The sequence below is a fragment of the Solanum lycopersicum genome, chromosome 12 (assembly GCF_036512215.1).
Source record: "Solanum lycopersicum chromosome 12, SLM_r2.1".
In the NCBI taxonomy this organism is placed as follows: domain Eukaryota; kingdom Viridiplantae; phylum Streptophyta; class Magnoliopsida; order Solanales; family Solanaceae; genus Solanum; species Solanum lycopersicum.
Genome location: NC_090811.1, coordinates 65,408,810 through 65,435,715, shown reverse-complemented (window position 1 = coordinate 65,435,715; position 26,906 = coordinate 65,408,810). Strand labels below are relative to the sequence as shown.

At 32.3% G+C, this 26,906-nt stretch overlaps 3 protein-coding genes across 3 annotated transcripts; all 3 read right to left on the bottom strand.

Moving 5' to 3' along the window:
• Window positions 1–1,746: 1,746 nt before the first annotated feature.
• LOC101246900 (cytochrome c oxidase subunit 6b-1) lies at window positions 1,747–4,846 on the bottom strand. Its single transcript, XM_004252480.5, has 5 exons — window positions 4,372–4,846; window positions 3,856–4,131; window positions 3,679–3,761; window positions 3,509–3,590; window positions 1,747–2,061 (listed from the first exon to the last, which is right to left on the bottom strand). The coding sequence occupies exons 1-5, from the start codon at window positions 4,411–4,413 to the stop codon at window positions 2,008–2,010; spliced, it is 537 nt and encodes a 178-aa protein (XP_004252528.2). The 5' UTR covers window positions 4,414–4,846; the 3' UTR covers window positions 1,747–2,007.
• A 336-nt stretch (window positions 4,847–5,182) lies between these two features.
• On the bottom strand, window positions 5,183–7,536 carry LOC101247195 (14-3-3 protein 2-like). Its single transcript, NM_001309370.1, is given in 4 exon segments — window positions 5,183–5,434; window positions 5,548–5,664; window positions 5,835–5,957; window positions 6,932–7,536. Coding segments are annotated over 4 exon segments (765 nt in total). The 5' UTR covers window positions 7,403–7,536; the 3' UTR covers window positions 5,183–5,380.
• Window positions 7,537–12,593: 5,057 nt separating this feature from the next.
• Window positions 12,594–15,191, bottom strand: LOC101247503 (purine permease 1-like). Its single transcript, XM_004252482.5, has 2 exons — window positions 13,853–15,191; window positions 12,594–13,203 (listed from the first exon to the last, which is right to left on the bottom strand). Exons 1-2 carry the CDS (start codon window positions 14,606–14,608, stop codon window positions 12,865–12,867), a joined length of 1,095 nt encoding a protein of 364 aa, XP_004252530.2. The 5' UTR covers window positions 14,609–15,191; the 3' UTR covers window positions 12,594–12,864.
• Window positions 15,192–26,906: the final 11,715 nt, after the last annotated feature.

Here is a 26,906-nt window from a genome sequence, read left to right as displayed (position 1 = left end):
ACTTCTGCACGCCTACAAAAAGAAACAAGAAGAAAATCATGATTTCAATCACGCAGAAAATGAAATTGTTTACTAGTACTAATTAATTAACGGTAACTCTATAATTTTCTTTTTATTTAAAAATAAATGAGTATATTTTTTATTTTTTTAATTAAAAAAATAAAAATATGTAAAAGATAAAATGACATAGTGTGAAATATGTTATTCTATAATTCTGATCAAATTTAATTTCTCGCCAAAAGATTTTTTCTTTAATTAAGTACTATTTATTCTACAATGTCTTCTATAATCCAAACCACGTGTTCTGTTTTTCAAAATTAATTAATTATGTAGGAACATTTCTTATGGAGATTATTTTTTCATAAAAGTTGTGTATTGTCATAACAAATAATATAATTGTTTTTAATGTATATATTTATTAGGCGTGAAAACAAAGTCTACTATAAAATTTAAAAATAGTGTGACTTTGAAAATGTATGAATGTGAATAAAAAAGTGAGAGTGTTAAAAATAAATAACTCTCATTTAATAAAATTGTTTATTCTATCATTACGGATAGTAATAAAATTTGTATAATACTCTATTTTTTATTTTACATATCAGTTAGTAGAATTTCATCGACTATGCTATAACAGTAAAGAAACAAAGAAGAAAGGGTACAAGAATTAGACTAATAATTTATTGTTATAAATTCTTTGTGGCACTCTTACTTTACATTTGAAAATAATTTATGAGACAAAAAAACATATTGGGTTATTCTTAATGATGTGAGATTAAAGTACATCCATAGTAAATTAAAAATATTGAAAATAATATTAGGGAAATAGTCCCACGATTTAAAGTTTACTTGTTCCAACAGAAAAGGATCTAAACTTGACCAGCAACCTTGGTAGGCTACCTCCTTTTGCTTTTGTTTCTCTCTAAGTTGTGTTTTCTTTACATTTGGTATTCTAACTAATTTTCGTTGTCTCAATTTATACGATAATTTTCATTTTTCGAAAGCTGAATAGTTTAAGTTTGATAGGAAATTTGCGCATAGATAAGGGAGTTCCCATCTTTCATAGTTGGGCCTAGGTTGATCATCTTCACAAATATAACGTAAGTTATTCCTGCCTAAGCTTAACAAACTTATGTAAAATGATCGAGACACTTTTATTGGTTAACTCGATAACTAAATCATTAACAATTGATAATTAATTACTCGATATCCGATTTGATAATCAAAGTTGTATCAATTTGATTATCAGTTTTTCATGCTACAAACCTAATCATCATGTTCAGATCGAATCGATCGATAAGCATCTTGGTGGTGTCATATAAATCCAATTTGTTAAGTTTATTGATGGCATAGGTAAGAATAACTTGTTTTTAACAGTAAGAATAAAGTCAAACAATAAAACAAAATTGAGTGTAATTTTGATCCTTTTTCCCTGTATTTTTCACAACCATAATGCTGAATTCCATCTGAAAAACTTGTCTTTTTTAATCATCTCTATCTACCTAATAAATTCACCGAAAAAATAGAACTTTTTAAAGTTACATTTAACATATACTTCCTCCGTCTCATTTTATGTCATCTCTTTCTATAGATAGCTGGACTACAATAAGTATAGTCCACTATACAAAACACCTCATATTATAAGTATAGTCCAAGGAAGAGCCGAACCCATTACTCATTGATCCACACAAAGACAACTTTACGTTGCTCCAAGGCTCTCCGTCAAGAGGAAGATGAACAGTGTAATGATTAAAAAAACAAAAGGATTTATTGATTATGATTCTCTAAGAGAACATTTGAAGTGATGATTAACAAGTATAAGAGTTTAGTAAAGAAATTTATATTCTAAGTTTAATCACAAGTAAGGACTCTAAACAATTAACTCATTTATCAGGTTACACTAATTCCATCAGAAACGTAAAACTTTATTGATCACAATTTGTTCACATAGAACTCTCCCTTTTCATTTGAGAGTTCAGATGCATTAGAGTTGGAACCAAAATATGCAGTTTACAGTGGTCCTGGAAAGGTGCCATTCTCCCTCTGCTCATTCCATCTATCAATCTGCAGCCACGATTAAGGCAAAGCATGTTATCGTCAAAAGGAAAGACCAAAAGAAGCTGAAAAACATGAGGAGATTGTCATGAGCGTGTAAAGAAACACATTATCTCCTTATGTCTACGCCACCTCTTGTGGAGGGATGTGACTTTTGAGGTCAAATATCATCAAACTTGCCAACAACTCATTTGCCCCTTCAAAATAATGATACACGCTTTCACTTGATGTTTATTTTTAAAATAGGCACATACGCTCCATCCGTTGCTTCCCCTACTCATACAGAGATTCATATCTTCTAACTACTGGTGGCGTTCACTTGTTTAGTCTAAAAAATTATATCAGAGCAGGGATTTTAACCACACGGCTTGCTAAGTCATATCTAACTCAAGCGCAGCCCAAGTATGGGTGATGCAAAAGCTTCTAACTCATCTGCAATAACTTTGCCATGCAGTTGGAGCACCACTATGCTAAAATCCTCAACCCTTAAGCAAATTACAATCAAAATACTAATACCAATACAAAGCTCTAGAAGTGATACCAAGACTTCTCTTAGACCAACTAAACTCACCATTATAGACCACCTTTAAACAATACTCGACTGCACAGAAGTCAATACCCAATTGGTCTCTTTAACTCTCCAAATTTCACCTTTCTACTTCCACCATCTGAAAAGCGTTTCAAATCCTTTTGATCAATGTTTTTGTATAAAGGGTTTGGTGTCGCATTTTGGGATTGAACTATTATCAAGAAACAGCATCGAGAATCTTTATTGCTTACTCGCAAAATGCTAATAAAGCAACTTTTGGATTCAGAATACTTTCAAGAGTAAATTATCAAAAACACACCAAACTATTCTTTTTTTCACGAGTTTCATACCTCAAACTATCCACGGTTCCATTAAACTACCTAAACTATCACTCCCTTTGTATTAGAACAAACCTAGATACTAAGTTGGCCTACACGCACCTGTTATCGATTGGAAATAAATATTTGGTCAATTCAATATTGAGGTATGTTTAGTTTGGATAGGTAAAGGGAACAATTAATAGTTGAGGTATGAAACTCTCGAACAAGTGATAGCTTAGGAGGGGGGCGTTGACCATTAACTCTACTTTTAAACCAATCAACAAATTAACATTTCAAAATTTAGTGATTTTTATCTCAATTTTAATCAAATTTAAAATCAAGACCATTACTCCACTTCCGAGCCTCAAAGCTTCCGTCCAATCAAATCCAATAGAGAATTAACATTATAAGTGAATTGGTGACTTCTACTTGTCCCATATTTTCCCAACATTAGTTGAACATCGGAATTACGGCACACGTACAACCAAAAGCATATACATACATATACACACACATTACGTAATATACTACATATTAATATGTACATGGTCATACACATACATACATCATCCAATCTTGCAAATGCAAAATACAAAACAAAACATACCCATTCACCAGGGCAAAGGGATCGATAATACTTGGCGAACTTGTCACATTCAGGAGCACCTTCACCCTTTGCAGCTATGCATCTGAAATATAAACAAACCAAATATAGTTGGTATTTCATGGATAGATTACAAAATTAGATACAAAGGCAGTACAGTTATGTCTACTGACCGGTGGTATTCAACATATCTAGTGAAGCAGTGCCTTGTTTGATTTGTAGTAGGGAAGCGGAAGTCAGCAGGCGCAGTCTCAAGCTAGTTCGACAATCGTGACAAAAACCACACACAATCAATGGATAAGATATAAACCATAACCAAAAATCAAAACTGATTGCCCAGTCAATCTAACCTTAATCTCAGGGGTCTCATCAGCGGATTCATGATTTTCACTCTCAGCCTCTACAGGAGGAGAAGCTTCATTAATTTCCGGTGACGTTGAGTCAGAGGCTCCACTGCTTTCTTCAGATGTGGCAGGCACAGCTTCACTACTCTCAACTACTGGGGTTTCCTCAGTTTTTGGAGTATCTTCCTCAGATGGAGCAGTTGAAGAGGCCTTAACCTCAGTTTCTTCCACTGGATTAGCCACTGTGGTGGATTTCTCTTCTTTCTCTTTCAGTAAATATTGCTGAGTTACAACAAAAAATTGTCATTTTCGATCAAAAATGAAAGAAAATCTCACTGGAACAAACTAAAAATAAATCAACTCTGGCGTCAATCCAATTTAGTGAGATCCAATATATGAATACGCTACAATCTACCTTTCCATTAAAAAATCAACTCAGAGATGAATCATCGACTATCAAACGCAAAAAAATACCAAATTGAACGACCAAAATTCAATATAAGATAATGAATAAGGAAGTACCTCAGATAAAGATGGAGATTTTGAGTTGTCTACTTCGGCCATTAACGAAGGAAAATAGCTGATGGCCTTAAGCTTATTCGTAGAAAGTTAGGAGTAAAACTGAGTGTGTAGAAGCTACGGAGGCAAGAAACCGGCAGGCTATATCAGTGGTTAAACACGTTGGAGATATCCAAACTGTGGCCTATGGGCTTTACTGGTTCCGTCGACAATGGGCTTTTTAGTTTTTTCTTTTAAGTGGGCTTATTGATGAAAATATGAGCAACTTTCAGCATACACAAAAATCATATTCATATGTTATAACTATAGTTTGTATAGTTACACTTTATAACAAACTTTGCCTATTTCGCTAATACATATATACAAAAGAAGCAATTTATTTCGATTTGCATATCAAAAGAATCAATTGTATAATCTTTGTTTGCATAAAGTGAGAAAGACAAAAAAAAATTGGACAGGGAAAGATCGTATTATGTATAAGATGAAAAATATATGCATTTGTATTTTTGTGTATACAATTTTCTCCCACTTTATATAAACACAAACCCCATGTATGTATACATTTGTGTTTGTATGAAGTGAGAGTGGCGAGCGAGATCTGAGAGAGTAATTTTTTTTCTCTGCTAGGAGTTCAAATTATACACACTACGTTAACTAATAGACCATACCTATGTATCATATAACCAAAATTAAGGAAAAAGAACAAAAGAAAGGAACAAATATAACAAGAAAGGTTGATTGAAACCCGGTTGCTGAGTATCACTTGGATGTACCATTTTATATATCCAGTTCACAAATACAACTGAAATGCTTTCATAGAAACTAAGCACCAGCAAGAACCACATTAAAGTACAGATGAAACAATTGAACATCAATATTCAAAGTTGTTCGTTGCCACGGATAAAAAGGGAAACCCGAAAGACAGGAGAAAGGAAATAAAAAAGAAGCAGCTTCTCCCAATAAAAACAGCCAGGAAGAAAGAAGCCAAATGATAATCTGAGGACCAGTTCCCTCACTGTTGTTCATTGTCGGGTTTCGTTTCCTTAATTTCATCAGCACCATCATCCTGCAATCGAGACATGTTAGTCAAACACGTGAGTTCGAGTAATACAACTGATAGGATTACAAGGAAACAACATAAATCAAAAAGCTATTTAGAACAACAACTGAGTTATTTACCTGCATATCAGAGGTCCAGAGAGTGAGATTGTCACGAAGAAGTTGCATGATCAAAGTGCTATCCTTGTAAGATTCTTCTCCCAGTGTGTCCAACTCGGCAATTGCTTCATCAAATGCCTGGCCACGCAAAAGATAACAAATGAAAATGAAGTTACTTTTTCACAGTCGAGATGAAAAAAAAAGAGGTATGGAATTATCTATGCCTAATGAAACGTGACACGCCCTTGTTTGAACTGAAAAACATAATTTGTAACTAAGAAATGACTGCCATATGAAGAAATTCTTACTTGTTTAGCAAGATTGCAAGCACGGTCAGGAGAGTTCAAAATCTCATAATAAAACACAGAGAAGTTGAGAGCCAGTCCAAGTCGGATTGGATGTGTTGGGGCAAGTTCAGTATTTGCAATATCCTGCAGGCATTGAGACCAAAATAAGGACACAGAAAGATCAACAACATTTAACATCCTGGCTATTTTTTCGCAAAAGAATAACAGTAACTTGTCAAGTAAGATAGAGTGAAACAAACAAGTCGCGTGAACTTAAAGGAGAAAAACAAGAGGTATAAAGCTTAAATTTATATATAATACTACTACTTAAAACAAGTACTTGTCATAATTCATAGTACTACTAATTATCTGAGGATCGCCTCTGACCTTTTGAAATTCCATCAACGATTATCTCATTTGGCCTTCGTTTAGAGGTAAAAAAGTGTTCTTTATCCAATTCAACAGGGGATATTATCTCTCTGATCCAAAAGCTTGAGGGAATCGAATTAACATACTCTTAATTCAAACCTAAATTCTAAACTCAATTAACATCAGATCTCTGGGAACATGGAAACAATAATATGGTCTGATCTAGAAAGACATATATTCAATACTACTGCTTAAAATGTTTACGACTACTTAATCGAGGATCATTTGTGACCTTTTGATAATTCAGTATCCAATTTTAAATGTTCAGAGAATTAAGCCAATTTACTCTTAATTCAAGACATATCAACATCAAATTTCTGATAAATATATGACAAACATATATTCCCTTCGTCTCAAATTATAAGGACACGCCCCTAAAGATACGTATCATTTGTTAGACATATTCAGCTTATGTATCAAAAAAATATAGTAAACAACCTCTCTACGTCCAAATTAACACGGAAGACCATCATGAATGGAAAATTTGAAAAAATCAATTGTGAGTTGTGTCTGCTCAAAACAGGAAGTTGTTTCCATAGTCTTCTCTACCTACAATCTCACCTAATTTACATGTACAATTTATTCAAAAATTTAGATAAAAATCATATTCTGCAGATATTATTAACAGATCCATGAATCTTCATCATTTAATCTAATAGATCAAACACATAAAAATTAATATGATATACCTGAGCAGCTTTGTAGGCGGAGAGTGTGCTCTCAGCAGCTTCCTTACGTTCAGCTCCGGTCTTAAATTCAGCCAAATAACGATGATAATCACCCTTCATTTTAAGGTAAAACACCTTAGAATCGCCATTAGAAGCTGAAGGAATGAGATTAGAATCAAGGAGCTTGAGAATTCCATCACAAATATCCGAAAGTTCAGATTCAATCTTAGATCTATACTCCTTTATACATTTAACATGTTCCTCATTTCCCCTCGACTCCTCCTTCTGTTCAATTGAAGAGATAATACGCCACGAGGCTCTACGAGCCCCGATAACGTTTTTGTAAGCAACGGAAAGAAGATTCCGTTCCTCAACAGTAAGTTCCTCTGAGCCTAATGAAGTTGAAACTTTCTCCATGAACTGCACCATTTCTTCGTATCTTTCAGCTTGCTCAGCAAGCTTCGCCATGTACACATTCTCCTCACGAGCCATAATGGATTCAATATTTTGGGATCTCTTTTCTTTTTTATGAAAATGCAATTTTTTTTTTTTTGAGATCTGAGAAAAGTTTGTGTGTGTTTGAGAGGATTTAAAACTATGTGAGAACAACAAGGGAATTTGTTGTATGGAATTTTTTATTGGTGTTGAAATTTAGGGAATGAGAGAGATTCTAGGATTTACAAAAATAAGGGAACAAGGTCAAATATGTTCCTAAATTATCTGAAAAGGTCAGAATATATCATTCGTTTAAAGTTTGGTTCACTGATGTCTCGTCATTCAACTTTTGATCCAAATATGCCTTTATGGGCGTTAGTTGTCATATTGGACATATCCAATTCATTTTTCATTTCTTTAGATGCCACATGGAATTGCCATGTCATTTTGACCTTACCACATAACATTTATATGAAAATGGAAAGATATTCGGACTGATAAGCACCTAATCCGACCCATAAATCAACTCCTTTTAAATAAATTATCCGACCAATTTTTAATAATTTTGTTTAATTTTTATTTTTTCGATAAATTTCGAAATGAGAAAACATGAAAAAAAAAAAAGTATAAAATTAATGCCAAAAATTCACAAATAATTATGTGGTAAGGTCAAAATGACATGACAATTCCACGTGACATTTTAAAAAAATGAAAAATGAGTTGAATATGTCCAACATAGCAACTAACCCGCATAAAGACATATTTGGATAAAAAATTGGACAGTAATGTCATGAGTGAACCAAATTTTAAACAAAAAGTATATCTGACCTTTTCAAATAGTTTGAGACATATTTAACCCTAAACCCAAAACATAAAATAAAATTGGGAAGATTAATATGAGCTGTCGGATTATGGAATTTTTGGCAACAAGGTAATTGCCAGTTGGATTTTGGAAGATGTGAGTGTACGGATATGGGCAAAAGAGATAATTGGGTCGAAATCGATTACGTGGGTTATCACGTCCGGCCAGTCGTTTGACCAATCTAGGTGTGTTTTCAGGACGAAAAACTAATTAATATAATAATAATATTGATTAATATTTTATAATTTATACTTTACATTATATTTATATTAAGAAAATGATATTTATAGTACTTTTAGTGTAATTTTTAAATATTAAAATTTTTTATTTATATAATTTAATTTAACTTTAAAAATTAATTAAATTGACTATCGAAAAACGTAACATAACAATTAAAAATGAACAGATAGAGCAATATACTTTTATTACATGTATTTTTAAAATACTATGAATCTCTTCGTAAATTAAATTTTTTAAATATATATGTTATTTTATTTTATTTTTGCTATCAAATATACTAAATTGAGAGAGAGGTATGTTAGATAGTAACAAAAGTTAGTGAGATTTGTTATATATGTAATTGATATGATTCACATGTATATATAATTTATTTTTCTATAAATTTACATATATATTCTAAAAAAATCCTCAGATGATTCATTCAATAATAACTAAATATTGAGTGACCAACAAAAATTTATTATAACTAAAATACATATGAATCTACTTGTTTAATTGCTATGTGATTTTTTGGTTTAGGAAAAGTTACATTCTTTTTGTTTGTAAGGTGGCCTTTGTGATGTAGACCAGTTGGTATTTATTTGGGTTATAGGAGAATGAAAATAGAAATCGGATGCTAGACAAGAGCTACGAATGATGGTTAAAAGGCATAAATATAATTTGAAATTAAATTAAAAATATATATTTATATATTATATCTTACTTTTATTATGGTGTAATTTTTATACATGTATCACTTTGCGTGTAAGAGTTAGACCACTTGTCATGAAGTCATCACTTTTTATAACTGTAAGTACTACTCATCTATTCTGAATGAACAAACATTTTGCCTAATTTTATAAATCTCACGTTTTCATCAATTCTCTTTCTTATGGTTACTTTAATTAATTATTTTGGTTTTATTATTTTATATCCTTTAATAACTTGTTGATGTTAATTAATTTGGTAATTTATATATTTTCTATTTAAGATAGCAAAGTGCTTGTATAATCCTAAGGAAATATTTTATACCGTTGAAATAATTTTTTAGGACACTACTCAGCACGACTCAAATATTTATCAATTTTATGCACTAATATTTATAGATTATTGTAGTAATATTTATCTATTTTCAGGACTACTATTTTGTTAAAGTATAAAGTTATTTTATTATTATTATTATCATTATTATTATTATGAAATTTCAATTATTTTCCCAATAATCTAAGAAATTATGGCAAATAATATGTGTCCTAAAACTATTGGTGATATTGATGTTAATATATACTGATTGATAATGTACAAGTCATTTTGCCGGAGGCTACGGTAAAGAAAATTACAAGTATGTAAATAGTCATGTTTACAAGTCGATAGCTAATAATAAAACCTTGATGAGAAATGCACCTCAATGCAAAAGAATATTGAAAAGAAATGAAAATCTCTTTAAGCTAAAAATAAATTTGACTGAAAAGGATGATATGATTATTGCGGTCATTTCGGAAATGAATGTTATGGCCAATGTGAGAAATGAGTGATAGACTCTGGTTTTACTAGGCACATTTTGTATAAACAAATATGATTTTCTGTCATATACCCAAGCTGAAAAGGGGGGAGAAATTGTTTATTTTGGTGACTCAAGAACAATTAAAATTCTTGAAAAAGAAAAAGTTCTTCTCAAGCTCACATCCCATTGTGTAGATATATTCATAATCCCAATAATTAACATTTGTTTGCATTGAATAGACTGATGAAATATTTGAGAGGAACCATGAGTTATGGTATTATGTATAGTGGATATCCTTCTTCTTTAGAAGGGTGTTGTGATGCCGCCTGAATTTTTTATTCAGACGAGACAAAATCCAAATGGACATGTGTTCACTTTAGATGTTCGTGCAGTATCCTTAAATTAGCTAAACAGATGATCATTGCTAGATAGATTATGAAGTCAGAGTTTGTAGTTTTGGAGCTGGCTAGTCTGAGGATGAATTGTTAAGAAAATTCTTGGAAAATATCCTTTTAATAAAGGATGAATTGTCAGTTAATCCCTTTGATGAAGGATGACTATTAATCTCTTTGATTAAGGATGAATTATTGATCCCTTAGATGTATAATGAATTGTTGATCCCTTCAACAAAAAAATGAATTGTCAATCTCTTTAATAAATGATGAATTACCAAATGATCCCTTTAATAAGGATGAATTGTCTCATGTGTTTATACATTGACTTGTAAAGCCGCAATTGATATTGCGAAAAATAGATCTTACAGTTCTAAATTGAGGCATAATGTCGTTAAGCAGTTGTTGAAAGATGAATAGTTGCAATTGATTATGTGAAATCAGAATTGAATTTGATCGATTAACTGACTAAACCTAGGGTAGAAAATTAATTCTCTAGACCTTAATAGAAATAGGTTTAAGGCCAATTGATAGTCAATATGGTAACCCAACCTGTGTGATTGAAGATCTCATGAAATAACTTCATATGTGTAATAACAAATCGATATTAACTCTGTACACTAACTAAAAGTGTTTGAACTGCTATTAAAAATGAGGGATGAATTATTAACTCACATGGCAAAAGAGTTGTGTTGGGGTGAATTGGATCATTATATATCTTTGCGAATAAAAAGAATAGACACACATTTTTAATGTGGAACACGCTCCGGCTCAGAGATTAAAAAAAATATTTAAAAATCACAATGGAAAGGATTTAACCTAAACTTCACTAAAACAAATTAGAGTCAAATTCAAATTACAATTTTGTAGTCTAAGAGATTGACAAGGACAATAAATAGAAAATTCATGAAGTAGCAAGTTATTTAAAATCTTTTTAATAATCAATAAGTAGCGTTGACTTCAATAGATTTACGATAGCAATTTTCACCAGCAATCTTTTAGTGTCCCACCCACTCAAGGTAGTCCCCTACCCCCACCATATCAATATGCTGGTCCTATTTCAAAATTGGAACCACCACTACAATAGAAAGTAAATTTTAGACATTATCAACCATAAAAATGAAACCTTTGATAAAGAAACATATGACAATAATTTGATTTGGTGCTCAACATGTCTGTATGGACCAATTCTTTTCGTTTGAATGGAGATTCAAAATTGTTATTAATATTGTGCCAGAAAAAGGATATGCCTGAACTGTTCTGCAATATTTAAAAAAAAAGTGGAGCATATATAGAATTTAATTTGTTGCTTGAACTAAAGAAATATTGAAATTCTACGCCAAAAATGATTGGTAACTAACTAATAATGAAAATACTTATTATAGTTTTAAGGACAATTTATCCTCTTAGCAAATGTCCCTAAAGCCTATAGCGATTGTAGACATCAAAAATTTATTAGAGTTTACAGGTTGTGTTCAATTCCAATTAGGGTTCTTTGATGCTATTCAGCCATAAAGCATAGTTCATGCCTATATAATGGATCTTATGTTTCCTTGAAAAGACATCTCAAAATATCACATGAACTCTAGTACCTAATATTATAGCTTTGCCTTCGATGATATGTGTGTATATATATAGTCCGGAGTCAAAAAGATAAAAAAAATTGTCGAAAATTCTAAAAGGGAATATCAATTTTTTTTAACCAAAAGGGTAAAATCTCTCCTGTTAAAATTGATATCGTAACTTTTTTTTAATAACGCTGCATGTGCAGCGTCTTTAAAAAAAATAAAAAATAAATTGAAATCGCTGCAATATTTCTTTTTCCTATCTTTGCAGCAAGCAAGCAATGGAGGCTAGCAGCTTTGTTTGCCTCTTTGTAAAAAACTTTTTTGACAAAATCGCTGCCATATGACAACGATTTTAAGAATATTTTTTTTTGGAACAACGATTTTGGTGTTTTTTTTAAAACAAATTAACACGTCAATTTTGTCAGAAGAAAATCACTCCGTCGAAAATAATTTTGCCCTTTTGATTAAAAAAAGTTTGATATACCCTTTTAGAATTTTTGACAATTTATATATATATATAAATATAAATATATATATATATATATATATATATATGCACAAATATATATTCACCTATTGTAAGGTAGGTAAAATTAAGACCCTCGTAAATAAAGGGTAAAATATAGAAAAATATCCTAATTATTTTTTTAAACTCACTTATTTTGAATAATAAAAAAATCTCAACAATTAAATTAATATGAACTTGAGAGAGTAAATAAGTTGTTGAATTTCCATGACATAAGATCCTTTCATTTTTTTTTTAATACATGGCTTCGCGAATATAAATACATATTCAATCGACCACATCTCTTAAAAAGTAACGCAAAATAAACATTGATTTGTGATCGAAAATAAATGTCTTACAAAAACCCAACGACCCAAACTCTTACACGTACTACTAATATATTATTTAACATAAAATTCTGCATACGTCACTGACTACACGAGAAAGAAGCAACATTATTATTACTTAATTAAACTTGGTCTGGCAGGGTAGCATGTTTGTCTTTTGTAACCTTGTTGGTTATGCTTTCTTTATATTCTCCATAGAAATAAGAAGCAAAACCCCAAAGACACATAGCTAAAGCCATCCACTTATCAGAATTGAAACTCTCAGGCAAGAACATAACAGCAAATATTTGTTGTATTGGAACAAGAAGTGCATTTACTATCCCTAACAATAGTGCTGAGGAGCAGAAAATCATCCCAAGATTTCCAATAATCATAATTTGTAGAGATATTGCTGTTAATCCTAATATCATATAGTACTTTCTTTGCCCTAATCCAAATTCTTCAGCTTCTCTAGTGATGGCCTGCATATATATACTTTTAAAATGATTTTTTTACGTTGTCAGGTCATTCAAAAGATACTAAAAATAAGTGAAGATATTTGTAATCTTACAAGCAAATAAGAGAGGTTACCTGCTATCATATGTGAAGAAGATTTGATGGTATCGTGTACATATTATTTACATGGACAACGTATATATATTAAACTCTAGTACTTCTTTCGTGTTAACTTAAGCGTCTTAGTTTAACTATGCATTAGGTTGAAGAAAACTAAAAGAAATTTTTGAATTTTATGATTTTAAAATGAGAATGTACATATATGTAATGTTTTTAAAGTGACCGTTATGTAGTGTTAATGACATATTTAATACCATAATTTTCAGAAATCTTCATTTAAAATAAAATAAAATTCATGCTTAATTCATACCATAATCCTATAAATCGGAATGATAGGATAACATTACTTTATATAGTGTTTACACGGCTTTTATGAATTTAAATTCTTTTAACTATTAAAATTTTTTATTATAATATGATGATTTCTTTGCCATACTAATTAATTCCCAATGTAAGATAAATAATTTAACTTTTATTAGATCACTAAATAATGACTACGCATAAAAAAAGGTAGGTCCTTTCTAACCGTTTTAAAATTTTGATTGAGACGATTACCTGAAAATCTTTGTTGATAATCATTGCGATGATACAAAACAAAGCTGAGAACATGGATATAATAAACTGCATTTGCATGACAAAATCAAACGTGACAACAACTCCAGCTTTAACATGACTATACTCCACTCCTGCATTTACAAATCCATGAAGAGCCGCACCAACAAGTGTCATCACAAACCCTAATGCGTATGGTCGATTCGATTCACCTATCGGACGATCTCCATTCATATGTAGCCCTAATATTATCGAACCTAGCATCATCAAGACCACCGCGTTCACGGAATAATCTGTGAATTTATGTTTCACCATGAAATACGCGAAAATCGCGGTGAATGCTAGGGACGTTGAAGATAGGAGAGAGGAGATCGAGACAGGAAGATAGGACATGCCAAAAGTGTAGAGGTAGCTACAAATACCAAGAAGAAGGCCTAAAATAGCACTAAACATTGCTAATTTAGGTGTGACAAAAAATCTAATATTATTATTAATATTGGTAATTTTTTTTCTTTTTTTCAGATAAGAAATTGAAATTGGTAGAATCAAGATTGGGAATCCTGCTGTTAGCAAAAATGCTTGCAACCACTTTTTTTTTCCACCATGTAAGTAATAAATTCTAACAAGTAATACACCTGATATTTGACCAACTGAAATGAAGATAAAATTTATGAAAATAAGAAGTGTTTTAATTGACATGAAATTCTTGAGTTTCTTAGGCTTATCATAGTTGCCCTCTTTCTCCCTTTGCATGTGCATATTTTTTTTGTGTGATGTGTTTGAGAGGTATTTGTGGGGGTATATTTAATTATAGTAGTAGCACTAGGTAGCAAGTTGCAAGAAATGAGACTCTCATTTGATGAAATTATAGTAGTGGTCTCGTGGGCCAAACACGTGAAAGTTCTTTTCAAAGTGATAGTACTGAGATTGAATCTCAGGATCTCTGCTTGCTCAAATTATGGCTGAAGCAACAAGCACAATAAAAGCAGTGGCGTGGGCTGAAGTTCCCGGCATACTTAGGTTTTTTCTTTTTCTTTTCTAAGTGTGGGGTTTTTTTTTTTTTGTATGGCCCTAATACCATGTAAAGAGAACCTCAACTCTACATTCATTAATCATATAAGAGATATTTATACAAGAGTTGATACATATACAATTACAAAATGACCCTTAATAGAGATTTTAACTAATATATGTATTAATTTGACTTTATATGAGGTGTATTTGTCTTTTGAAGGAAAATTTCTTTAGAGAAAATGTTTTCATTAACAAAATTTCAGGTGAAAACTCGAGATTATTAATTTACGAATAGTGAAATTTTATCTATCTCACCACACTCTGAAATAATAATAGAGTGTGTATATATATATATATATATATATATAAAAAGCTAAATCCACGCGGATATCAATAAGATTTGAACGTCCAAAAAGATGATGATTATTGTCCAATAGATAGAGTAGTTGTTGCACAAGTTGCTCAAGTCACTAACGTTGTATAAAGGAAAGAAAAGTAGAGTATCCAAATCATAGTCCTAGTAATAAGGCACTATATAACATCACATGATCTATTTTGTGATTTATATAACATCTTTCATAAAAGTCATTCAAACTATGCTTATGAATATTCAATATTTTGATAAACAAAAGCATTCTAAATAATTCATTTTGAATTTAATGAAAGATAAAAGTGTTTAAAGTTGAATCTACCTTTGTTGTCAAAATTAAAAGTGTTTATTATTGTGATACTTTAGTATTTAAATAAACTTATATTTGGATTTATTTATTTTTTATATTTCTTTTACACTATTATGTTTGGATCATTTTCAAACATATGAAAAAGGTGATGTTTCCTTGATTGTGATTTTAAGCTTAACTACTCCTTTAATTTGATAGTGGCATGACCTCATTCATTCATAAATGTTTATTATATTCCACATAAGTACTTCTAGTTTTTTAATATCATTTTCAGGAATCAGCCCATGTAGTCTCTTTTTTATTTATTTTATTGCGGAAGAAAAAATAAAAAAGAGAATTATAAGATGGAGAATCGAATTTTTATCAATTATGTGAAAGTTTAAATAGTCAATTCATCATAAGCGTGCCGACATTGATATCACATAAATTTGGTTATACACTATATGTACATTATCAATACATTATATATACATTACATATATATACGACCGTTGTTATTAAATATTTGTTGTGATCACCTGTATAAAAAAAAAAGCTACATTTTAGACGGATTGAATTATTATTCATTCACTAATTTAATTCGTTTTGACTTGTTCTAGGTTTGGCCTAACTCATTTATTTGTCACCATACTTTTATAGACTATAATTATCATAGATTTAAAGTATGAAACCTAGCTAAGGTTATGAGAGAGAAAAAGTAGGTTTCATTTGTTCCTTTTAGTATTGAAAATTCTATTTTTTATGTGAATTAGGCATAGATTCATGTCATTACCTTTGGTGGAAAAAGGATCCCACAAAGGAGCACTCAACTTCAATTATTAATTACTCTCTCTAAATCTTTACTTGTCTATTATATTAAGGGAAAACTAAATAAATATTCCATAAAAGTAAAATAATTGTAAATATATACCTCTTTATATTTATATTTGTAATTATTTTATTTTTATGGAGTATTTGCTTAATTTCTCTTTAAGAAAATAATTCGTGCTGTAGGTATTTTATCAAATTATCCCTTATTAAATGATGTCTTGAAAAATGATTTGGAAAATAAGTATTTATTGTTGAGGATAACACATGGAAAAAATTATAAAAATAACACTATACACACATTTAAGATGTTAAATATCAAGTTATAAACAAATTTTTTAATAATAAACTACTTATAACATATTATTATCAAGTTATAGCATATCAAGAAATAATATATTATTCTCATTAATTTTTTAAAATAATAATTAACTTATTTAAATAATTCAATTACCATATTTAAACCAATGTAGTTAATTACACTTATTATTTTAAGTTACCTTTTTTAAACAAAACTCTTAATTAAAGTAATTTAAATTAAATATTATTTAGTTACCTTTTTTAAGATAACTATAAAATTATAGGGATTTTATCAAAATCTAAAACAATTACAGTTTTATGTTTAAAACTGTAAAACGTTATCTTAAAAAAAAAAATTTATATTCCCCAAATTTTTGTTCTTCCCCATCACTTTTCAAAATCATTACATCTGCACGCCTATCAAAACTTTTCACCATTTTCGCACGCCTAAACTTTTCTCCATTTTCGGACGACTAACTTTTCACCATTTTCATCTCTCTTAACAGTCTTCTTCAAGAATTCTCAAATATTTGCATTCAAATCTTCAAATCTTGCGATAAACAAACCGCACAATGTCTAAAAGAGGCAACGAAACACCGAGAAAAAGTAGAAGATTGAATGAAGAAGCAAGTTCAAATGATTTTCATGCTCCATCTTTCAAAATTTTATCACAAACACAATCTCAACCTTCATCTGTTAAAGTTAAATCTAGATCAGTGAAATCAACAACAGGAAAAAAAACAAACAAACATCCAAAGGAAAATGAGAAGAAGAGAAAAGGGAAAGAAAAGAAAAAAGAAGATGAATCTGAGAAAACGACGAAAGAAAGAGGAATGAAAAGGAAAGGAAAAGAAATCGAGGAATCATAAGAGTCTGAATCTGATTTTGTGGAAGAATTGATAAAATCAAAATCCAAAAAACCAAGAGCATCTGAAATCGATACTTCACATTTACAAGAAGAAGAAGAAACAGTTAAACCCAAAAAATGTTCAAAGGTTAGTAAAAGTTAATTTTTTAATTTTTTTTTATGTTCTGTTATTTTTATTTTCTGTTATTTGGGTATAAAATAGTTAAAATACAATTTTTGTGTAAAATAAATAATGTATGAATTGTATATGATTCCATGTATGAAATTTCTGTTTAAATAAATAATGTATTTTTTATGTATGATTCACTGTATGAATTGTGTATGATAACTGTATGAATTGTGTATGATTCATTGTATGGATTTTGTATGACTCACTGTATGATTCACTATATGGATTTTGTATGACTCATTGTATGATTCACTGTATATATAAAATGTGTATGAATTTTTTTTAATCAAGTTTTTGGGTACTGTTTACTAGTAATATCCATAATTAGTTATACTTTATATTTTGATTTGTATTTTTTGGTGTTCAATATATTGTGTATGAAAGAATGTTGTAAGTTTGTTTGAAATGTGTATGATTATATTGTATTATGTTTTGTATACTATGTGTATGAATTATGTATTTTTCAACATTATGTTGTAAGTTTGTTTGAATTGTGTATCATACACAACATTATATTTTGCACACAATTTGTATGAATTATGTATTTTTCAATATTATGTTGTAAGTTTATTTGAATTGTGTATGATTCACTGCATTAGTTTTGTATTACATGTATATGAATATGTGTATGATTAATGTATTTAATTTTTACAATTTTTTTAGGAGGAGAAGACACAAACACATCTGTCTTCATGTATTAACATGAATGTGTTTGCGGATTTGTTGACATTTTTAGGTCAAGATAAGTTTCAACAATTTCTAGATGAAACAACTTTTGGATTTATTTATAATTTGCATCACATTAAAATCCAATGTCAATTGTTGAGACACTTATTTATAATGGGGAATGAAAATGTTAGGGATGACATGTTTGTCATTAAAGTAAATGGTAAAGAGTTAAATTTTGGGCAAAAAGCGTTTGTTGCTATAACTGGTTTGAAATGTGGACCTGTTTCTGATTTTGTATCAGATCCATATGTTCAAAACGAACTCATTGCTGAAAATTTTGGAGATTTTAATAAAGTATCCAAGTCTGATTTTTATTACAAGTTTAAATTGCAAAATTTTTGGGAAGAAGATGATAAACTAAAAATCGGGATCCTGTACTTTATTTCTTCATTTCTGACTGCATCAGACCCTTCAAAGACAACAATTCCAAAATTGTATTTTGATTTGGTAGAGTCTGGATAGTATGCCACTTTCCCTTGGGCAAATGAGTGTTTTAATTTAACAGTCAAAGCTTGCAATAAAAAATTCAAAAAAAATCCATCGTCATTCAAATTCAGCCAGTTCCACATAGCACTGCAGATATGGTTTTATGAGTGTTGTCATCCATTTGACAACACAATTGCTATACGTGTTTCAAATCGCACACCGAGAATCCTGAACTGGAAGACACCGAATGACGTCATTTTTTTTTTTGACGATTTGAAGAAAACAATTTTCAGAACACATGGGAATCATGTATTTTTCTTACAATGTTATTACATTCAATATAATTCATTATACATTATACATTTATTTTTGATGCATCATAAATTCAGAAATATTGTCTTCTCGGAAGAAGAGTTAAACCTAATGGACGAAACCATTATAAATCAATCCAGCAGCCACCATGAATCAGAAAATCCAAGATCATTGAAAAATCGTGCTGTTGACAGTGAACATAAAGTTAAAGAATTGAGAGCTGATATTGCAGAGGTACAAGTAAAATATTCAAATAAACATTATTTTTTTTGAAATTACAATACACATATCAAATACTTATTTTTTTAATTAACAGGTTAAGGCAGAGTTGAAAGAACTCAAAATCACTGTTAGTTCCAACATATTTTTATATAATTAATATAATGACTTTATAAACTATTAATGTATAAATCTTTTTATGTTCACCGATAAGGTTCACAAGCACATGACTGATATAAAGATGTATGTTGATAACTCCACCAAAATGATAATTGATGAGATTCGATTGTCAAGAGGAGAACAAATACCTGAAGAACAACCAGAGGTATATATATCTGTGTATACTTTATGTATGAATTTTGTTTGAAAAATATATAAATTCTGTTATTTTTATTTTCTGTTATTTGGATATAAAATATTTAATATATAAATTTTGTGTAATTAAATATTGTATGAATTGTGTTTGATTCACTGTATGAAATTACAGATTTCTTCATATTACAATATCAATTGCTGAAACATGTATTTTTTATGTATGATTCACTATATGAATTGTGTATGATTAACTGTATGAAATGTGTTTGATCCACTGTATGAATTGTGTATGATTCAATATAATATCACTGTATATATAAAGTATGTATGAAATGTGTATGCATTATGTATAAATTTTTTTGTATCAAGTTTTCTGATTCTGGTGAATAGTAATATCCATAATTAGTTATACTTTATGTTTTGATTTGTATATTTGGTATTGAATATATTGTGTATGAAAGATTATTGTAAGTTTGTTTGAAATGTGTATGATTATATTTTATTATGTTTTGTATACTATCTGTATGTATTATGTATTTTTCAATAATATGTTGTAAGTTTATTAGAATTGTGTATGATTCCCTGCATTAGTTTTATATTACATGTGTATGAATACATGTTTCAGGAAAACGTCAACCATCATGCTGCACAATCTGATCCAACAGATATGCCTACAGAGACAATTCCACAACAAGTCCAAAGTTCAAATACAGCTGGTACGATATATTCATTTTTATCACATAAATTCAAATTTTAGAATTTTTTTTTATTTAACATTTTTTCATGTATATGCAGCTCAAAAATTAACGGATGATTGTTTAAATGTTGATGCATCTGCAACGTCAAAATCAAAACCACCAACATTGGACGATTATCCTGATTTTACCATGACACAAATAATTGCCCTTGATCCGATTTTTAATGCCATCACGACTCCAAATCTAAGAACAAGAAACAAGAATGTGGGTAAATACGATTCTTCTCCTTATATCAGAATGTCGGAAGGAGAAAGCAGTTCAAATAGAGTACCTACATTCTTTCAAATCAAACATCCATTCCAAAATCACAATGGGTTTGATGTACCAGATGAAATGATTGAGGAGTTCAATAAATGGATTTTCAAAGATGTGTCGAGCAGACGTGACAGGTAATTTGTACGATGATAAAAATTATTTTATTTAATTTCTAAACTACTAAATTAATATAACACTTTTTTAAACATATACAGAAAAGCAGCATATTCCAAGATTAAAAACACATTTCATCCTCAAATGGACTTTGGCGCTGTCAAAATCGGAGAGAAAGATTTTTTTCACATAATGAGTCAACCGGGCAGACCTTGGGAGGACGGGGTAAGACCTTTTTTCAACTAAATATTATGTTTTTGAGTTGCAGTGATATATGTATGTTTTCTGTATGTATATTTTCTGTATGAAATATGTGTGAACAGTGAATGAATTAGATATGTATTTTTTTTTTGTTAAAACAGCATATTAATACAATAATGTATTATCTCTGAAAGAAGGCAAAATACTCCCAAACTTCTTACAGTACTGCTGCAGTGATATATGTATGTTTTCTGTATGTATATTTTCTGTATGAAATATGTGTGATATCTGAATGTTTTCTGTATGCATATTTTCTGTATGAAATATGTGTGAACAGTGAATGAATCAGATATGTATTTTTTTTGTTAAAAAAACATATTAATACAATAATGTATTATCTCCGAAAGAAGGCAAAATACTCCCAAACAGTCACTTCTTACAGTACTGTTGATTGTTGGTTTATGGCATGGTTGATAACATTTAGAAACAGTGGAGACAATCACAATGTGACATGGGATGCATATCACCGGACCATGATGTTGGACAATTCATTAGAGGATATAAGCTGCTTGCCAACATTCCGTGGGATAGGGTTGATGAAGTAATCATCCCAGTCAACATCAATGACAAATTCCATTGGTTTCTTGTTGTATTCCGAATCAAAAGTAGATGTCTATATGTATATGATTTGATGATGGGAGGATATGTTCATTCAAGGAAAGACAAAGAAGCTGTTGATAAGCTTGCAACCATGATTCCTTTATTTTTGACGAGCACAGGATTTTATGGCAAAAGGCTTGATTTGTATGCGAATAATTGTCACGACCCAAATCGGGCCGCGACTGGCACCCACACTTACCCTCCTATGTGAGCGAACCAACCAATCTAAACCTTAACATTTCAATATAATATCAACAGAAAGTAATGCGGAAGACTTAAACTCATTAATAAAATCAATAACTATTATTATCCCCAAAATCTGGAAGTCATCATCACAAGAACATCTATGATAAAATTACTAAACTAAGAGTATTCTGAAAGCTAAAACAAGTAAAAGCTAGTCCATGCCGGAACTTCAAGGCATCAAGACATAAGGAAGAAGATCCAGTCCAAGCTAGAAGCATTAGCTCACCCTGATATCCGGAATAATGAAGACTGGCTAGAGTTGCGGTTGAGTTGAAGACGATGGCACGTTTGCTGCACTCCACAAATAACAAAGGAGAAAACATAAAAGTAGGGGGGTCAGTACAAACACAAGTACTGAGTAGATATCATCGGCCAACTCAAAATAGAAATCAATATATACCAAGTAATATCATAAAATCAACTATGATACTCAACATGTAGCTACAACAAGTACTATATCATTAATAATTACCGTCAAGTTCGCACATGAGGACTCAAGCCTCAATACCATACTCATTTGGGAATCATGTTCATTAGATTGAGTATATTAACATCTTTCAAGATTCATTATCTTTATTTCTCTTGTGTCGGTACGTGACACTCCGCTCCCTCATATTCATTAATTCTCTTGTGTCGGTATGTGACACTCCGATCCCCTTAATCTACGTGTCGGTTCGTGACACCCGATCCCCTAAATCTACGTGTCGGTTCGTGACACCCGATCCCCTAATTCTACGTGTCGATTCGTGACACCCGATCCCCTAATTCTAGGTGTCGGTTCGTGACACCCGATCCCCTAATTCTACGTGTCGGTTCGTGACACCCGATCCCCTAATTCTACGTGTCGGTTCGTGACACCCGATCCCCTAAATCTACGTGTCAGTTCGTGACACCCGATCCCTTAATACTACGTGTCGGTTCGTGACACCCGATCCCCTAATACTACGTGTCGGTTCGTGACACCCGATCCCCTAATCTCCTTCTATCAATTCATCAAGCCTTCTTTCTTACCAAGGCATCATCAATCCCATTATTTTAGTTCATCACGCCTTCTTTTATACCAAAGCCTCATTATTAATAAAGAGATTAGGATTTTGCAAGATTTGGGATTCAATAACTTCATCATGCTTATATAATCACAATTATATAATTACATTCATACAAGCATACAATTGAGCACATAGCAGGGTTTACAATATTATCAATACATATCATTCGCTATTAAGAGTTTACTACGAATATCGTAAGAGAAACCATAACCTACCTCCACCGAAGATTAGTGATCAAGCAAGCAACTTTCCCAAAGCTTTGTGTTTTTCCCCTTCTCGAGCGTCTCTCTCTATCGATTCCCTTCTCTCTTTCTTTTTGTTCTTTCTATTTTTCTTATTCAAACCCTCTTTCTTTTACCCTAATTAACATGTAATTAAGTGTAAAAGATGACAATAATAACCCACAATTTAACTCAAGGTTACCTCTTTTATCCCCCAAGAAATTGAGCTATTAATATAAACCCACGAAATATGTAATTATAGCAGGAATAGTCCAAAATGCCCCTTTAAAACTTAACCAGAAATCCGACTCCGACTGGGATTACGCAACCTGTGACGGGCCGTCGTGCCTACGACGGTCCGTCCTGCTGCTCCGTCACAGAGTTCAGGGACTGAAATTCTCTAAAGAGTCTGTGACGGTCCGTCACGCCTGTGACGGTCCGTCCTGCACTTTCGTCACGAAGTTCAGAGAGTCGATTTCAGTACCCAAATTTCAGAATTTCTAAGTGTTTTGAAATGAGACCCCTCGACGGTCCGTGGTGCCCATGATGATCCGTCGTGGGTTCCGTCGTCTCAGCCTGTTTTTCCAGAAATAAAATCTGCTGCTCAAAACGACTAAACAGGTCGTTACATTAGATACCAATTTATCCATCGTTCGTCCCCGAACGATCACAAGCAGGAAAACAAGGGCGATAAGGAGTACCTGAATCTTTACAGATGTGGGTATCTTTCTTGCATATCTGCCTCCTTCTCCCAAGTGGTTTCTTCAACCGGTCGATTCTTCCATTGCACCTTGATGGATGCAATCTCCCTTGATCTCAACTTGCGAATTTCTCTATCTAAAATAGCAACAGGCTCCTCCTCATAAGACAAATTCTCATCCAGCAAAACTGAATCCCAACGAATAATATAGTTTCCATCCCATGGTATCTTTTCAACATAGACACATGAAATACCGGATGTACTCCGGACAGCCCTGGAGGCAAGTCTAACTCATAAGCCACCTCCCCTACTCGCTTAAGTACTTCAAATGGTCCAATATACCTTGGACTTAGCTTACCCCTTTTACCAAACCGCATCACCCCTTTCATGGGTGAAACCTTCAGCAAGACTTGTTCACCCTCCATGAACTCTAAGTCTCTAACCTTTCGATCTGCATATTCTTTTTGCCTACTTTGCGCCGCTAAAAGCTTTTCTTGAATAGATTTCACTTTCTCTATCGAATCCCTCAAAAGATCAGTACCCCAAGGTCTAACCTCGAAAGCATCAAACCAACCAATCGGGGACCTACATCTCCTACCATACAATGCTTCAAATGGAGCCATATCAATGCTTGAGTGATAGCTATTATTGTATGAAAATTCCGCTAAGGGTAAGAAGCTATCCCAATGGCCACCAAACTCTATCACACATGCGCGAAGCATATCCTCCAACACTTGAATCGTTCCCTCAGACTGACCATCGGTCTGAGGATGGAACGCGGTACTAAGGTCCAACCTAGTACCCAATTCCGCATGCAATGTCTTCCAAAACTTAGAAGTAAACTGCGTACCTCTATCTGATATGATGGATAGTGGAACCCCATGTAACCGAACAATTTCTGAGATATGATTTTGGCTAACTTCTCTGCATTGTAAGTCACCTTGACCGGGATGAAATGAGCAGACTTAGTTAACCTATCAACAATCACCCAAATAGAGTCATACTTACCCAATGTCTTTGGAAGACCAACCACGAAGTCCATTGCAATTCTCTCCCACTTCCATTCAGGAATGGGCATTCTCTGAAGTGTTCCTCCGGGTCTCTGGTGTTCATACTTTACTTGTTGACAGTTTGGACATTTGGCAATAAAGTCCACAATATCACGCTTCATTCTACTCCACCAAAAGTGTTGCTTTAGGTCACGGTACATCTTGGTTGCACCCGGATGTATCGAATACCTTGAACTATGAGCCTCTGTCAGAATAGTGTTGATCAAATCATCGACACGGGGTACACATACCCTTCCCTTAATCCTCAAAACTCCTTCCTCATCGATTGTCGCTTCTTTAGCCTCCCCTTGCAATACCTTATCTTGGATTCTGCGCAGTTTCTCATCATCAAACTGTCTTCCCTTAATCTTGTCAAGAAAGGAAGATCTTGCCTCCACATAAGCCAACAATCCTCCCTTCTCATTTACTTCTAATCTCATCAAGTCGTTAGCTAGAGTCTGAACCTCTCTAGCCAATGGACGCCTGGAAACTTGCAAGTGAGCTAGGCTCCCCATGCTCCCTGCCTTTCTACTTAAGGCGTCTGCCACAACATTAGCCTTTCCCAGATGGTACAAGATAGTGATATCGTAGTCATTCAGTAGTTCCATCCATCTCCTCCGTCTCAAATTCAAATCTTTTTGAGTAAAAACATACTGTAGGCTACGATAATCCGTGTATACTTCACACTTAACCCCATATAAATAGTGTCTCCATTGCTTTAATGCAAACACTACCGCGGCCAATTCCAAATCATGAGTTGGATAGTTACATTCATGCACTTAATTGTCTTGAAGCATAAGCAATCACATTCTTCTCTTGCATTAGCACTGCACCCAAACCCGAATAGGATGCATCACAATAGACAATGAAATTCTTACCTTCCACTGGCAAGGTGAGAATTGGTGCAGTAGTCAACAGGGTCTTGAGCTTCTAAAAGCTTTCCTCACACTCATCCGACCATATAAATGGAACATTTTGCTTAGTCAAGTTCGTCAGTTGGGAAGCAATGGAAGAGAATCCCTTGACAAATCGGCGGTAGTAGCTAGCTAACCCAATAAAGCTCCTTATTTCTGACACATTAGTAGGTCTTACCCAATTCTTCACTGTCTCAATCTTAGAAGGATCCACCATCACTCAATCCTTAGAAACCACGTGCCCCAAGAAGGACACTGCATCTAGCCAAAACTCACACTTAGAGAACTTGGCATAAAGCTTTTTCTCCCTCAACATTTACAATACCATTCTCAAATGCTCCTCATGTTCCTCCTTACTTTTAGAGTATATCAGTATATCATCAATAAATACGATCACAAAGAGATCCAGATATGGCTTGAAAATCCCGTTCATCAAGCTCATGAACGCAGCAGGGGCATTCGTAAGGCCAAAAGACATCACTACAAATTCGTAATGCCCATACCTGGTTCTAAAAGCAGTCTTTGGCACATCCGTTGCCCGTATCTTCAATTGATGATAACCGGATCTCAAGTCAATCTTAGAGAAGACACAAGCACCTTGTAACTGATCAAACAAATCATCAATGCGAGGAAGAGGATACTTGTTCTTAATCGTTACCTTATTTAGTTGTCTGTAGTCGATGCACATTTGAAAACTCCCATCCTTCTTCTTCACAAACAAAACCGGAGCACCCCAAGGAGATGCACTTGGTCTAATGAAGCCTTTGTTCAACAACTCTTGAAGTTGGGCTTTTAACTCTCTTAACTCCGCAGGAGCCATTCTATAAGGGGGTATAGAAATGGGGCGAGTACCCGGTTCAAGGTCAATACAGAAGTCAATATCCCTATCTGGTGGCAACCAGGAAGATCTGCAGGGAACACATCCAGAAACTCACGGACCACCGAAACCGACTCAATCGAAGGTACTTGGGTAGTGTCATCCTTTAGATGTGCCGAGAAAGCTAAACACCCTTTACTAACCATTTTCTTAGCACGAAGAAAGGAGATTATA